The sequence below is a fragment of the Lemur catta genome, chromosome 2 (assembly GCF_020740605.2).
Source record: "Lemur catta isolate mLemCat1 chromosome 2, mLemCat1.pri, whole genome shotgun sequence".
Taxonomy (NCBI): Eukaryota; Metazoa; Chordata; class Mammalia; order Primates; family Lemuridae; genus Lemur; species Lemur catta.
The window spans coordinates 60,571,204-60,587,807 of NC_059129.1; the positions used below are offsets into that span (position 1 = coordinate 60,571,204).

Consider the following 16,604-nt stretch of genomic DNA (forward strand, 5'->3'; position numbering starts at 1 on the left):
GATTAGGCATCTGTCTGTCACTAAGCTTCTTTCTAAAAACACCTGAGGATTGCAATGATGAAGAAATAATTTCATGGCATCTGAGCTAGTTAAGAAACCCCAAACTCTACTACTATCCATTTAGTTGTAGAACTTAACACACATGCAAGACTTTTCTGAATGCTAATTCCATTCTTTTATTTCCTCATACCACAAACATTTTAGTTATCTGCCTTTTTACAACCTGATTTATAATAAGCAAATTGCAAATAAAAACAGGCATTCTTTAATCCTCCAAAATGCATGTATGAAATACAGAACAAACTCTAGTATTTAAACATAAACAGGTTTAGCTGAAGCAACTTTATTGCAGTCTCTCAGAGTTAGCATTACAGTTTAAATATTTATGCCTGTAAAGGTATGCATAATCTACAGTACATAGCTATTTCAGAAGCAGTTAAGACTTTTAATGAATTGAAAAAAACAACAAAACTTCAACACAAAGCTGTAACAACAATTATCTGAAACTGAAATTATTTACAATTAAACATCTGGGGTCCTGATTCACAAAACTTAGTGCATCATTTCATGATTTATGAGTTTTACAGAGAAAGTAAGCAGTATGTAGAATGTTCCCCAGGTAAAATCTGGGGTGAATGGCTTTTAGAAGAAAGTCTATCAATATACTTATGGAAAACTAGAGATAGAGTAACAAAACTAAAGCAAATGCATATGATTTGAAAATTTAAGTATATAGCAGCAATCAGAATAACAGGCAACAACATAAGAGCTAATGCCATTTTGACAGTACTTTTGGTATGTATAGGAAGAAAAATGATTTTTTCGTTAAAAAAAAAGTCATCCCCATAATCACATGTGAATTCTGGGCAATGGTCTCCCTTCTTCCTACAGAGTTGTCCTAATTGTTAATTAGTTGTTAAGCTTAATGCCTGACTCAGAAAGTTTAAACAAAGAAGGAAAGTTCCTCTTATAAACAGTCATAAGACTTCAATGGGTTTTATTCAAGTATGAAAGCTTAGGGCAAGGTGACCAAATGGTTAGCTATTCCAATTGCCACAGAAATATCATAGATAAGGTGCCAGAAACCCAAGATTACCCTTGAAGCACTTCAGTGGATTTAAGTGATTTTATGTACCCAACCAAGGAGATGACTCAAAGAAAATTAACAAGAGAAAGTGTTTTCAAAGGGAAGTGATAAATTTCAGTGAATCAGATCCCAGGTAGTCTTTAAGGGAACAAAAATTTACAGTAAACATTTTAAACTCTGGAATGCAGGTATTGTACAATTACCAGTGCATTTACAAAACTGCTCAGGCAGTAGAGTAGTTGCTCCAGAGTACGAATTAAAAAATGTACAAGCCAGTTCACAATGACTGTAGATATGTTATTAAAATACATTGTTAATCATAAAAATACTTTACTATGTACATGTACTGTATAAACTCTAGATTTACCTACTGAAGGAAGCCACTAAATCAATTCCTGGCCCCCTGGTCCAGGAAACAGTGCAGCTCTATTTGGTCTTCACACTATACACATGGGCTGACAGGCATGGTACTGCGGCCAGTCGTCAATAAAACAGTAATGCATTTTTCTTTTTGCAGAGTGTCTAGTTGGAAGACTCAGTTTTACTTCCGCTATATTTTACTTTCCTAAATGCTGATCCAAGTAACTCTGGGCATTCACATAATTCATTTGCAATTTGGTTACACTTCAAAAGAAGGCTATAATTCATTTCATCAGTTATTACACTATCTTGCTTGTAGTCAGGATGGTTCGCGATAAACTCCCTCATCCATCTGGCAACTGTCATTAGTTCTCCTGGGAAAAAAAAAAAAAATTTTTTTTAGGATAACATAATAGAAGTGCGTGTGTGTGTGTGTGTTTTTTCAATAGGCTGATATTTAACGGCCGGCATAAACATTCTTAAGAGGAATCACCACGACCTTTTAGTGCAGCTGCATGGCAGGGGTTGGGAATGTCTTTCATAGTGTCTGAAGAACTCCTCCTGGGGAAGAATTTTAGGCTGCAGGCAGGCAGTGAGAACACACACATCCAGTTTCTGCGGTACCTGTTAGATGCCACCCACATGACGACCTCGCCAGCTCCTAGGCGACAGGAGCCAGCACATGTGTAAAAGAGCATGTGTCCTCCCATTTGGCCAGAAGGCTAGGACTAATGCGCCGGTGCCGTGAGACTGCCTCAGAGGACTGTAGGGTCCCTCCAGTGACGTAGGATCCCAGCGGTAGAGAGAGTAAAGAACAGCAAGCAGAGTGAATGAAGAGGGACACTGGCGATGTGGGGTTCTACCGCTTTCCTTTGCGCCTCCAGCAAGTTTACAGAAGGCTCCAGTGAAATACAGATGCCACCACCATTATTACTGTTACTTTTATTAACAGCTGAAGGCCCCCTGGTGCTGAGTTCTGTTAGGTGCTGTCAACGTGATCTCCTCAAAGCTCACAAAGAAAGCGGGTTCCTGGGAGGCTCACTGCACGGAGGCAGGCTGAGCAGCTAGGCACCCTCGCTGTGAGCTCGCCCTGCAGAGCTCCTCAGCTCCTCGTTGCAGCATAAACTGGTCCACAGTGACACAGCCAGACATAACTGACAAACAGGCAATCCAGATACCACATTTCATCATCTAAGATGCCATGGCTTTTAAGATGCACCTCTATTTCATGAGCCAGTAAGGAAAAAAAGCACCGCTAATCCCAACTGTGACTATCAAAGATTATAAGGTGCATCCAATTGCAGCCATGTTAAAATGTGAAAAGCTATACGTGGATAAAATACGGCATACTTTAGAAGATTACTTTAAGAAATCGAACATTTTAAGATTATGTGTTTCTTGGACATGTTAAGACTGTGTGGTTCTAGCCACAGCATGACATTAAGTAGAGAAACGGCTGTCGTACCCGATGCTCTCTTCTTAATCAGCTTCAGGTAGTTCAGAATACTACATCTGGTGTCCACATCCACTTCCATGTTTTCAAGGTAGGAGTTCAGAATTGGGATCAGTCCGGGAAACACGCCTTCCTAGAAGAGGCAGGGCACGCTGTGAACTCCTTGCCAGGGGGCAGGCAGAGCTAGATGTCCCGTACGGGGCCCCTACCTTCCCGTTGATGATGGTGTCTATGCTCATGAGGGTGTACTCCTCCACAGCGGGCTCCGTGCTGTTCTGCACCTTGCCACACCCGTCCACCACGGCATTGCCGCCTGCCGGAGGGAAAGGCAGAGGAGCTTTAGTGGCTTGCTGTAGCATAAACTGATCCTAAAAATCCAAAAGAATGTAGTACCTTTGCAAATGTCCTTCCTAAAGTAAAACATGCCCCGCAAGACAGCATCTCGTTTCTGTGCTACTTTCATGTTTTCATCAACCTAAGGGAGAAAAAGAATCATGACTAAGTCCACAAACATTCTTCATCAAACACAGAAATTGTAGTGCTTTCCTCGCTTCTGCAATGAGAACTCACTCCCTTATAATTCTACTTTCCCTTCCAGTGCTTTCTGGTTGGAAGAATAGACTATGTGGGGCCTGCGTCACTCAACCACAGATTGCTATGTGCTTTTCAATACCAATTGAGGAATTTTAAAAGAAGCTTACCTTAAAAAACCAATCCAAACTTATGTTCCTGTAGAATGTCTGCAATTCAAAGCACCTTTGTGACTCAACCTTGCAATGAACCCACAGTGCTGGGAGGGCAGGTGGCCAGTTTCCTTCACACAGCACAGAGGCTCACCGGAGTTCCCAGGGCAATGAAGGCGGGGCAGGCCTAGACTCCATTCTCCTGACTGCTAAGTTCAGTGTGCTTCCCTTCCTGCCACGGGGGTTTTGCCTCTTCAACTTTAGTGAGGAAGGGGAAGAAGAGTCAGCAGGCTGTCGGGTCTGGAATAAGGTGACAGTCCTCCAAGGGCAGAGGGTCACTGCTGCTTGCCCACCTGGTGGCTCTGGCAGTGGTGCCTCGTTCATGAACTCTTTTGTCTGTGAACTCTCCATTTCTCCAATGACTTTTTAAGACCTTCAAAGTAGAACTTTTAAGCTTTTTAGTAGCAATCCCTTATTTTCTATAATGAAATCTTATGGGGAAATCTCAATGTATAAAATACTATCTTAGTATTTTATATACTGTGTATTTTATATTATATTATATATTTTAGTATTTATATATATTTAGATGATACTAAGTTTTTATTAGTCATCAAATGTGAAATGTCCGATTTTGAATCAAAAGTGTAGTTTATTATATCTCAATCAAGCAGTATAATTACTTACAATATGCACCTAAACTATGGACACAGTTTTTCCATCCTAATGGTAGCTTGGTTATGCCAGCAGCAAAAAAGCCTAGAGAGCAAGTGGCCATGAAATAAAGAAAGGCATTTTCCACAGCTTGTTGAGAATTGAATATTTTTCCTTGCAAGAAGGGGTCCAAAGCCTGAAAGAAGTGGTAATCAGTTGGTGCAAGGTCCCGTGAATATGGTGGATGACAGAGAGTTTCTAAGTCCAGCTTCTGTAGTTTGAGCAGTGTTGTCTTACAAGAAGATTGGCCTTTTTTTTATTGACCAATCCCAGCTGCTTAATCACAAGCATCCTCATCATTTTGTCTAGCTGGTTGCAGAAGACATCCGCTGTAACTGACTGACCAGGTTTCATGAAGCTGTAGTGGATAATACCAGCGCTGGACCACCAACCAGACACCATTTGATTTTTTGATGAATATTCAGTTCTGGACTGTGTTTCAACATTTCATCTTATCCAACCATTGTGCTGAACAGCGGCAATTGTCAAAAAGAACCCATTTCTCATCACAAATAACAATACAGTGTAGAAACAGTTTGCCTTTATGTTGTGACCACAAAGAAAGGCAAGCTTCAAGACGATTTCTCTTCTGACACTCATTTAATTCATGTAGAACCCATCTATCCAGCTTCTTTACCTTGCTCATTTGCTTCAAATGGTCCAATATTGTTGGAATAGCAACGTCAAACCTTGCTGTTAATTCATGCATAGGTTGAGACGGATTCATTTCCACTACAACTTTCAGCTCATCATTATTCTCCTTGGTCTCAGGTCGTCCATGTGGCTCATTTTCAAGATTAAAATCATGAGAACAAAACTTTTCAAACCATCGATGTACTGTATGTCCATTAGCCACATCCTTCCCAAACACTTTGTTATTTCGAGCTGTCTGTGCTGCATTGGTTCCAAGACGGAACTCATAGTCGAAAATGACATGAATTTTTGACTTATCCATAGTTTCACAAAAATTGTTCTAAAAAAATTTGAAAGATAATCACAAGCCAAAACATGCATGTGAAAGACTGAGGAGGTACCTTCACAATAAAAATAAAACAAGTGTCAAAGTGAAATGTCAGAGATATCAACTGTCCAACTTGGTCCTTAAGGAAATGGGACGTTTCATACTTAACCTAACACTTAGCCTCCTCCCTTACTCATTATGGGGGGAATCCTACTGTTATTGCTTCATTTTTTAAAAGACATATAGGACCTTCTCAATAATCTCAATACCTGTAGGAGCATATTCAAATATTAAATAGTAGTCTAAAATTCCACCATGGCCATGAACATCTCTTGTTTTCATTTCAAATAATATTTGTTTGTTTCTTAGTCTTGAGAAAAGCTCATAAAGACTATTGGTTTATTTTAATTTCTGCTTTTATGAATTCCTTTTTAAAAGTATATTTTATGATCACTCTTTAGATTCTTAACTGCTTAGGTTTGTTTATTTTCAATCCTCTTGTTAAGACATTCAAAGCTATGATTTTTTCCTTTGAGACTATTTCTGCCAGCATCCCACTGCCATTCACTCTCCTGTACAATCCGTAATTCTAATTTTGATTCATCTAAAACCTGTTGAGAAAGACATTTTAAATTTCCAATAGTTAAATTTTTCTAGAATATCCTTTTGGTGAATTTGCGTGGGAATGCATCCAGCATGTCTACTTTTGAGAAGTAAAGGTTTCCCTTAATTTTTGTAAATCTTCCTCAGGGCATTTGAAAAATGCTGCAGCGTGAGTTATGTGATACAGGCTACACAAACCCACTCATTACTATGTCCTTTAGTTCCCCAGCGGCCTTTCTCGTCCTTTCATGATACAACCTGTCGGTTGAGTGAGTAACGCGTGAGGTGCTCTGCTAAGTGGGGTTTGCCTCCATTAATCTCGCCCAGGCTCATGACAGCCCACCTATCCCCATCTGCATGTGGAAACTGAGGCACTGAGGGGGGGGGTAACTTGTCCAGGTTAAAAAGCTAGTAAGCAGTACCAGGGATTTATGTGTTTAGCTCTCACAACTGAAGCCATATTTTACCCATCACCTTACATTCTTCTCATGATTCTAAGAAGTGCTGTTACACTTTATGGTACAAAAAGAATTGTGGCTTTAACATCGTCTTGGAAGAATATATAAAATTGCTTTCCCTATTCCATGTAATACTTTCTACTTCATATTTTACTTTCTCTGATATTAACACTTTGGCATTCCTGTTAGCCTTTTAAAAAGTCATTGTGGACTGGGCTCACACCTGTAATCCCAGAACTTTGGAACACTGAGGCAGGAAGATTGCTGGAGGCCAAGAAATTCAAGACCAGCCTGGGCAACACATCGAGACCCTCTCTCTATAAAAAATTTTAAAAAATTAGACAGGCATGGTGGCATGTTGTCTATAGTCCCAGCTATGTGGGAGGTTGAGACAGGAGGATAAATTGAGCCCAGGAGTGTGAGGTTATGGTGACCTATGATGACACCACTGCACTCTAGCCTGGATGACAGATCAAGACCTTGTCTCAGAGAAAAAAAAAATCATATATAAGCTCTTTACTGTCAGAATGTGTCCTTATTTTAGGTATGTCTTTTGCAAACAATTTATAAAAGTAATGTTGCTATTTTATATTATCTGTTTAGCCCTTCCATAGTAGGACAGTTTATTCAAATTTGTTTTCATTTTATTGTTACCATTTTATGTCCTGTGGGCTATACCATCTTACCATTCCCTTGGCTCCACACCCAATTTTGTGGCACTGAAAAGTTTTCTTTGTTCATTTTCCAATCCTTTTAGCCAGCAGTTTAGTAGTAATAAATCATATTTCTATACTATTAGTAATTTACCTTACTTTCAAAACATATCGTTTTGAAATGATTACTCTGTAAGTGTCAAGTATTGAAAAGTATCCACACTCGTCTCCTTCTACTACCCCCTTGCCAGGTGTTATGGTCTGAATGTGTGTGTCCCCTGCCTCCCAAAATTTATACATTGAAACTTAATCCCCATCGGGACAGTATTAGAAGGTGGGGCCTTTGGGAGATTAGGTCACGAAGGCTCGACCCTCATGAATGGCATTAGTGCTCTGATAAGAAACTCAGAGTGCTAGCTGGCCCCTTCCACCACGGGAGAACGCAGGAAGGTGGCATCAAATATGAACCGGAGAGTGAACTCTCACCAGATGCTGAGTCTGCCAGTGCCTTGAAGTTGGACTTCCTAGCCTTCAGACATGTGAGCAATACATTTCTGCTGTTTATAAGCCACCCAGTTTGTGGCATTTTTGTTACAGCAGCCCAAACAGTCTAGACTAACATGCGAGAAAAGACTTCCAGCATACTTTTAGCCCTAACTTGATCTATTAAGTTTTTTAGAATCACCTGGAATTTAAGGACTATTTTGGCTGGGAAAAGAATTCTGTGGTCCTAATTCTTTACCTTTCAGGATTCTGAAGGCTTCTTTCCATCTTTTTTCTAGTACTTAATGTTGTAAATGAAAAGCAGTATCAGCTGACTTTTATATCCTTTGACAGTATCCTAACTTTCTCTCTTGTCCTAACAGTTGGTTCTCTGAGATTCAGAAATGGCTAGATTTTGCTTTAAACATTTCTGTCTCATCCTTAATAGACTCTTACATTAGGAAAAATTCCATTATTTCTTTCATGTCTCTCCTATACAGAGTTTATTCTTTTCTTCTAAATTATCACACAAATGCTGAACTTTCCAGAGCAATTCTCCATGCTTCAGTTTTTTCCATAATTTCCATTTCTTCACCATCCTGCTGTGATGAATCTTAATTTGGTCTCCTAAATCACTAACTTGGATCTTCAACATCTGCTCTACTAGTGAGTATACTTGAGTTTTAAAGGTACAGCTACCATGTTTTTTTAAGAACTTTTATTCTCCAAATGTTCTTTGGTCCATAATGCATGTTTATTTTATGGCTGTGACCCTTATCTAGAATTTCTTTAAGAGTTCTTTCCAGTTTCTTGAGTCAACTATATTTCACTGAGAACAGTATACTCTGCAAGACCAGCTGGGCCCTTCTCTTTAAGGCTGTTAATTGTTCTCAACTTCCTGTTGACTTTCAGACATCTATTTTCACTTTATAAACAAAGGCCTTGATTGGTAGTTTACATGGACTCTCCCTTAGACGGATTTGGTGGCCCCAGCAGGTATCCATAAAGGCAATGTAGGAGCACAGAATTCTGTGGGTCACCTTCAGTCTGGGTAGTGATAAGCGGGCAGGCACAGGCTGACAGCCAGATTTCCTTCAGCGGGGGTGGGGAGGGACAGGCACAGGCTGGCAAACCCCTCGTGGAAGGGGCAGAGAGCAAGGTATCTGGGGACAGATGCTGGGACTAAGTAGTTTTATTCTTGCTCCCATGTCTGCCTGACAGAGCCGCTCCGCTTCTCCTCTCTCTGGCCCTAGCACCCTCAGCAGGAGCCCCTGCAGCAGAGCCCTCACTCTGCTTAGCATCTTGCCCAGGCACTCTCTGCCGAGAGGACCACGGGAACCAAAGGCCCCCACCTTCCTTGGCTTTCCTGCTTCATCGCCTACAGCTGCTCTAAGGCTCTGCTGGGAAACTTCTCCCAGAAAGTTCCTTTTTCATCTCTGCTGAGCTGGGGCTGATTAACTCCGATTTGTTTTCTGGCAGTGCAGAGCTATCTACGTTCCTCATAAACATCTCAAGTTCGGTTCTATTGAGACCTTTCCCTGCAGCCCAGAGGTTACGCTTTCCCCTCCTGTCCTAATTGTAATATTGTAATCCAAATAGGATTTTGGGGTGCATGAAATCAATTTGTGGGACTACTTCTAACCATCATCATCTTCAATGGAAATCTTTTAGAAATAAAGCTTATGTTTAAAAGGAAAAAAAGAGTAAGAATGGAGGGAGAAGCATTTTATTGTAAAGGGTAAACAATTCTAAAGGAAGTCAGATTTGAAATAACAGAGTATACTAACAAATGACTGTATCTATAGATATCTATACCCACCACCATAATAAAATACATCTTACCTTTGACAGTGGAATAAGAAAATCCAGTTTGTATGAAAGGATCACTCTGGTGAGCAAAACCACAAACACCACATAGGCAGAGTTCTCAAAGTCTGTTAATTGAACCTAGACAAGCAGAAGCCCAGACAAGTCACGGACCAATGACACAAACATGCTCTTCCCTGGTCCAGGCCCCTCCCCTCAAATCACCTCATTCCCAAACCCTCTCCTAATTCCTGTCTGGGTCCGGAAGCCCTCTGCCCACGTTTATTCTCAGAAACCAAGCCGCCTTAGCTTTTGGACTTGCTTTTATTGCACACATGCTGGATTTTTATTGCCATATAATAAATTTAAGAGGCTTCTGATAGGAGCATCAGAGGGTGATGAACAGCCAGAGGAAGAGTGCTTTTGAGCCAGTTTCTGCCGACGCCCAGGTCTTACCTCCATGGGTCGGAATTCGACTCTCCATCCAATATCTGAATTTGGAGGAGGGGGCTTAAATCTCATTGTCTGCCAATTTGTGGACTGAATATTCTATAATAAAAAGAGAATAAACCAAACTTTCCACATATCCAGGAAAATATTAAGATGATTTGCTATTTAACTAGGGAAGAAGACTGTTTATTGTCCATGCCAAATACTCTTTAACTTACAAACACAAAAAGGTATAATAAAACTTTCTTGGAGCATCATCTTCTAAGAAAATAAAACAAGTGTTTGCCAAAGTCAGGTGTCCTACCCCTGCATGCCTCATCCCCACTCCTGCTGTCTACCCCCACGACTGGGCGGCATCTGAGGAGCCACACGGCCCACCCTCATTCCCACTCAGAGTTCTGGCAGCCAGGCTGCCATTCTGAGAGTCACTGGACACTTCTGTCCTAGAATCCTGGACAGGACACAGTCATTTCCTTTCCTCTGTCCTTCCCTTAGGTCCTGGGCATGCTGCTGCTTCAGTGACCCCAGAGCCTGAGAAGGGTAGCTGTTTCTTAAGATGCTGAGAGATGGCCCTGGCCATCCTGGGACGCCTAATGGCAATTGTGGAAGATTTGTATCTCTTTTCAGAGAGTGGTGGGGAAGAAAGGCACTATAGATTGTATTTAGAAAGGCATACATGTAAATATCTACATTTAACGTTAGGTGATATGCCACAGAAAAAACTGATCGTGTTATTTTTTGTGCAGCAGATATTTGAATTTTTTACCACTAGTCAAACAAGAGAAAACACTGAACAAAAAAATTTAGAATCAGAGAGATAACCAGTAAGAATCATAGAATAAGAGTACTTTAAACCAATTTTTAATTTTTCTTTGTTCTGTACTGCACTGAGTAACGTAAGGCCTATGAGAGTCCTACTCTCACCAATTCCTCATGGGTACCGAAAACTGCCTCCATCTGGGCTCATGGAACGAAATGCATTCAAAACAGAGGAGATACCTCAAAATGGTCAGACTCATTGGCATCATCCAGGTGTATCTTCTCTTCAAACAGAGTCAGTGGGTCTCTGATAAAGAGGTGAGCAACGTGCTGGGCCAGGAGATGGTCAATGCCTGCAAAGACAGATGACGCGGGCACTCACTGCGGAGCAGGAGACACCACTTTCTCTAAGTCTAGAAAGAAGACAGGACAGCTCAGGAAGTGTGAAGAGAGGGTGTCTAGAGACTTAGGAAATAGCTGGTTTGTTTAGCATCTTCACCTCGCCCAGGATTTTATCCTGTGGACACTGGGGAAGTGTCAGAGTTTCATTCACTACTTACACAATGCCTGCGGGGGCACTGGTGTGGACCTAGGTACAGACCTCCAAAGTAAGTTCCTTGGGCTAAAAGTCAAGAAGATCTCACAAGTATTTGGAACTTGAAACTTTAGGAACAAGCAGCCTCATAAGAAAAGTTAGAGACTTCACACTAAAAATAGAAACCAGACCAGGAGTCAGCAAAAAAGTTTAAAAGAGCTTCGAAGAACTAAAGACGTACAATCAAACCTAGGAAAATGGAATGGAGGCTCACCTTCCTGCAACAGCTGTTCGTAGATTTCTTTATCTATCGTCAAGTCGATGTCATTATATTTCTCTCCACACTTAGATAAGTAGCTGTCTATTGAGTCGTATCGGGATTTACTAATCCTATAGTTATTGTTCTTCAGTGGCTAAAATTAAAAAAATATGAATAAAGGCCATATAAAATGATCTGTAAATAAACTAATGCCCCAACTGATTATATTAAAATGCTACATATTTTTACATACAATAATATAAAAACCTCAACATAAGATACTGCAGTTAGTGAACCCTAAAAAGGATTATTAGGGAAAATTGTATTTTAAAAAATATGAAGGCAATTTAAGTACTCTTGTCTTCTGATATGATTTAAATATCCTTTTTTCCTTTTTAATGCAGATCACCTCATTCTTATTAAGCTAGGAAAATGCAAGGTTGAAAGCAAAAAAAAACCCTATAAAATCAAAATGATCTATCCTTTAAAGTTTATTTCTACTTAGAAAGTATGTTCAACAATTTATGAATAATCACATAAAGATCAGAGCAGCAGTAGTACAGCCCAGGTTGAGACTTCACAATCACTTGGGAGAGGGGGGTCCTTTAAAAACACCCATGTCCAGGACCCAGTCCTAGAGATTCTTGTTTATCAGGTCTAGGATGAAGCCTGAGTGTCTATTTTTAAAGATCTTCGGTGGTTCTGATGCACACCCCTAGTTGGAGAAATGTAGGGTTACAGTTCAACATTCAAACAAGAGGTGCTAACATACCCTTATTAAGCAAAGCCTAACCCTCTATATAGAAAAAGAATCTTTTACAAAAAATTATACCTTCCACAGCAGAAAGTATCATATACAAAGCACTCATGTAGTGCCAAACACCTTTTGGTAAAAATAGCCATCAGCACGGACTTCCAAAACAGAAAAATGGCACTAATTTTAAAAGAAGCTAAAACAAATACATAACAACATATGATAAAAATTAACTCCCCACCTAGACCAAATCACTTTCCCCACATTTTCACCCCAAAACAAACCCTGTGAAGTCAAAGACCAGAAACAAAGACAGGTCTATGATAGTATTTCTTCCCATATGTGACTAACCTACTTAAGATAAAAATTTAAGGGGAACTTCAAAATTGCAAGTAGTTACAATAACTCCATTTTACCTGCTTGATTTAAAAGGGCTATTAAGGAAAAATCATTCCCACCTCCAGTCCTCTCTCCTCCCGAGTTCTGTCATCTACAGATGCAGAAATCACTCCCCAGCGACAATCAATGTCTGACACGTAGCCTCGGTAAAAGGGAGACGCAGCACTCAAAGCCATCTAAAAACAAACAAAAGTCAGTTCCTGTAGATTCAGTGTCACTTATATGCTGAAAAAAGCTCCACACAGTTATTTTTCTGGTCAAAAAGAATCAGTTTATGCAACCCATACAGACTTCCACCCCGTGTACCTGTGCTTGCTTTCTTACAGTGAAACACATCAGAAACAACCCAAATTCTTGGATTTGATTCATTCAAATCATCCTCTCTATAATGTGGAAACAACCCAAATCCTTTCCCGTGAAGAATGGGAGAAAATGGCTACACTCAAACTTGACACTTAATGCACATTTTACTAGCAACAGTAAACTTCTACAGCTTAGACTCTTAGCTCATTCGCTCTAACTCTGCAGATTATTTACATTCTTTTCCGAACAAAGTTTTAACTGATGTGATTTAAATAGCACACTATCAGCAAATTCTGTACATGCAGTCTTATTTCATACAAACAAGTATTTAAAATAAGATGTAATTTCTACTTACGACAATTGGACAGATAGTGGCCAACTGATCATAAAGGTATCTGGCCTCAGATATGCTGCAGGCTTGGAATGTCACCTGTTTAAGATTGCAAGTTATTAACAGCAAGGAAAGATCATCAGCATGCTCCCCAAGCAGTAAGGTCAGAGGAGGAAGGTAGCTTGGGAAGGGAGGGGCGAGGTAACAGCCCTTCACTGTTGACAACATTTAAAGCGTTGGTTTTGTTTAAAAGCTGTCTTCAGTGAATTAGAAAATGGCATTTAATCATTTTCCACTACCTATAGACAACTAATATATGTAACCATGTTCCTAAGTGAAATATGATTAAATCAGAAAAAAAAAAAAACAGGACACAAATAGATGATGAAGTTCAGCAAAGCATTTCCTCTTCTACTGGCTTATTTTCTTCTGCAACTTCCCATCCCTTTGTTTAGCTGAGGGGTTACATAAATTGTGAAACAAAAGGGATTTGGGGATGTTCACGATAGTTTCCAAAGTTCACTGGCGGCAGTGTGGGGAACAGCTTGGAAGGGGGCAAGACTGGAAAGACAGGGAAGCAGACAGAACACTACCTGTCGAGGCAAAGGCTGAGAAGGGCTGTGGGAGAGGCATACCAGAGTCAAAGCATCAGGTGCCAGTGACCAGTGGGGACAGAGAGTGGCAGGGGTCGGGGAGAGGCACTTAGGTTTTGGCTACGGTGCTCCTAGGACAAGCAGGAAGAAGAGTTAGAGAAAAAGAGGTAATGTGACGTGATGGGCTTATGAAACCAAGGAAACAGATGACCAAGAGGCCTCGTAAGTGACTGAGTGCCCAGAAGAAAAATCTGAGCTGGAGAAACATTTGGGGAGTAGGCTCAGATGATGTCCTGAAGATGGAGAGATCACCCCAGAAGCCCACACAAGGCGGACAGGGCAGTTAGGACATTTAAGAGTTAGGCAGAAAAAAAGATCACATAATTTGGTTAGCACAAATCATCCTCTAAAACAATTACCCAATAGGGGATTGGCGTAGAAGAGGCAAGGAATACAAACTGTGTTTGTGTTAGCACATTTGTAATAACTGCAAATTGGGAACAGTTTTAATTTCCTCTGTTACTGTTACTCAATGACAGTTTGAATTTAGCATTGGTTTGGAAATTTAAGTGTTTAAGACTAGAAATAACAGCAGCTGAGTGAATAATATGTTTACTGTTATGATCTCAACCTGTTAGTTATAATAGTTTTAGCTAGATCTCAACTTTGCTTTTTTAACACCTGACAACTTCTGTTGGTGACTCACAAGTTTAGCTGCTCAATGATGGCATTTCATGTCAGTGTGAATAACTATAGAAAATAATTATTTAGACAATTTAGTGTCCTGATCGTCATATAATTCCCATGTCATTGCTTAAGTCAGCACTGTATTTTAATTAAAAGCTAATGATAATTAACTAGTCATTACAAATTAATTCAACATGGAGAGTGTCACAGACATCAAGGAATAAAAGTTTCAAAGGTTAGGCCGGGAGCAGTGGCTCATGCCTGTAATCCTAGCACTCTGGGAGGCTGAGGCAAGTGGATCACTCAAGGTCAGGAGTTTGAGACCAGCCTGAGCAAGAGCAAGACCCTGTCTCTACTAAAAATAGAAAGAAATTATATGGACAGCTAAAAATAATATATATAGAAAAAATGAGCCAGGCATGGTGGCACATGCCTGTAGTCCCAGCTACTCAGGAGGCTGAGGCAGGAGGATTGCTTGAGCCCAGGAGTTTGAGGTTGCTGTGAGCTAGGCTGACGCCATGGCACTCTAGCCAGGGCAAAAGAGCAAGACTCTGTCACAAAAAAAAAAAAAAAAGTTTCAAAGGTTAACAGAAATAAAGATTCAGAAGGCTTGGCAATTAGGTCATTACCAAATCAAGGGTCATTTCCGCAAACAGTTGCGAACTTGGAAACCAGTTTGTGTATGGTAAGGATTAAATGAGAAGTGAGGAAACGGGAACTGGTAAGCAAAGTATTTATGTATAATACTTATTTATTGTGACCCCATCACTAAAATTTAAGCTTCAGGAGGGCAGGGACCTGTTTTACCATTCCCTATTCCAAGTTTGTAGGACGGTGTCTGACACCCAGTTAGTGCTTAACAAATACGTATTAAACGAACAGAGAATCTTGAAGGAAAGAGGGTGCCAAAGGGGAGAACACAGGGGTAAAGGTATGGTGAGAAACTTGAAAAACCATGACCCCCAAAGCCAAATTTATAAGGCATTAGGACTACAAAATACCTAAATGTATTTAGTATTTTTGACTGATGAATTATTTTGAATGTGCATCTTGTTGTTTATTTAGGTCTTTTTTAAAAATTACTTTTAGGTATTTTGGTGTGTGTTATTTTATTTATTTATTTTTAGAGATGAGGTCTCACTCTGTCACTCAGGCTGGAGTGCAGTGGCACCATCATAGCTCACTGCAGCCTTGAACTCCTGGGCTTGAGCAATCCTCTCACCATGGCCTCCCAAAGTGCTGGGATTACAGGATTGAGCCACCATGCCTGGCCTATTTTTGTTTTTAAATGATACTATGTGAAGCATTTATTCTTTCCAGTTTTTTGACTGGCTTCTCTCACATGTCCTGATACATACTGGACAATTAATAGGCGAGTCCTAGAAAAGCCAACCCTAGAAAAGTATGCTTAACAAAAATTAGGAACTGGAATTTAATAGTTTACAACACTGAGGTGACTTAGTTATCTTAATTAGCTTTGTTACTCTAGAGCTCATATAGCAACCATCAAATCAAACAGAACCTCATTGTTGATAACGGCTTTAATGGAAAGAAGAGTTGAGTCCTTACACCTTAGACAGGTGTGAATATATCAACGGTTTTGGCTCTTGCTATTCTTTAAAGCATCATATAAAAAAGAGACACATGCCATTAGGAAACTGAAAAGAGGGGGCAAAAAAAGAACTAGGAAAAATATATGTTAGAAACCTAAATATCTCAATTAAAATTTACTTAGAACTCAGTTTTGAAGTCACACAATTTTCTCAGAAGGAAAAAAAAACCTATCAAAACATGTCATAAACTTACTATTTAATAAGTGATTCCTGAAAAGCCCAAAAAGAGTGACAAATTTCAATGTGGTTACAATGCTTTAGGTTTTAGACAGTTTTCTGCTTTATTGTAATAAGTAGTTTCTAGTGTTCCACTTAAGAGATATAAGGCAGGGATTTCCGTGGTGATTTGTGGAATTTGTCTCATTTGCCACATATTTATGTGGAGTATTGAAACTGGGACACGACACTGGGAAAAAGATAACTTGATCATAAACCCATGACAAACCTTAAATTGGATGGAAATTGTTACCTACAAGCAACAAAAATGTTTATCATCTACCGTTAGGACATATTTACTTGTCTACATACAGTGTTTCAAGGGAAAGACTATCCCTTTGGAACTACAGGGTGTCCCAAAAGTCACCATACATAGGGAAAATGGGAAATTGTAGCTAAATATGCCTTTATTTACAAAATATTCATTATAAAATTTTAAAAAAT

General features: G+C 39.8%; 1 protein-coding gene across 1 annotated transcript in view; it reads right to left on the minus strand.

The window, feature by feature from the left end:
- Positions 1-250: 250 nt before the first annotated feature.
- GCLC (glutamate-cysteine ligase catalytic subunit) overlaps positions 251-16,604 on the minus strand; it is a 50,373-nt gene continuing 34,019 nt past the window's right edge. The window contains exons 7-16 of the mRNA XM_045543759.1: positions 13,076-13,150; positions 12,477-12,593; positions 11,280-11,418; positions 10,711-10,823; positions 9,718-9,810; positions 9,298-9,402; positions 3,294-3,375; positions 3,110-3,213; positions 2,913-3,033; positions 251-1,821 (exon numbers count right to left, since the gene is read on the minus strand). Coding sequence (XP_045399715.1) covers positions 1,610-1,821; positions 2,913-3,033; positions 3,110-3,213; positions 3,294-3,375; positions 9,298-9,402; positions 9,718-9,810; positions 10,711-10,823; positions 11,280-11,418; positions 12,477-12,593; positions 13,076-13,150 — 1,161 coding nt within the window. The 3' untranslated portion in view covers positions 251-1,609. The remainder of the gene's footprint in view (positions 1,822-2,912; positions 3,034-3,109; positions 3,214-3,293; positions 3,376-9,297; positions 9,403-9,717; positions 9,811-10,710; positions 10,824-11,279; positions 11,419-12,476; positions 12,594-13,075; positions 13,151-16,604) is intronic.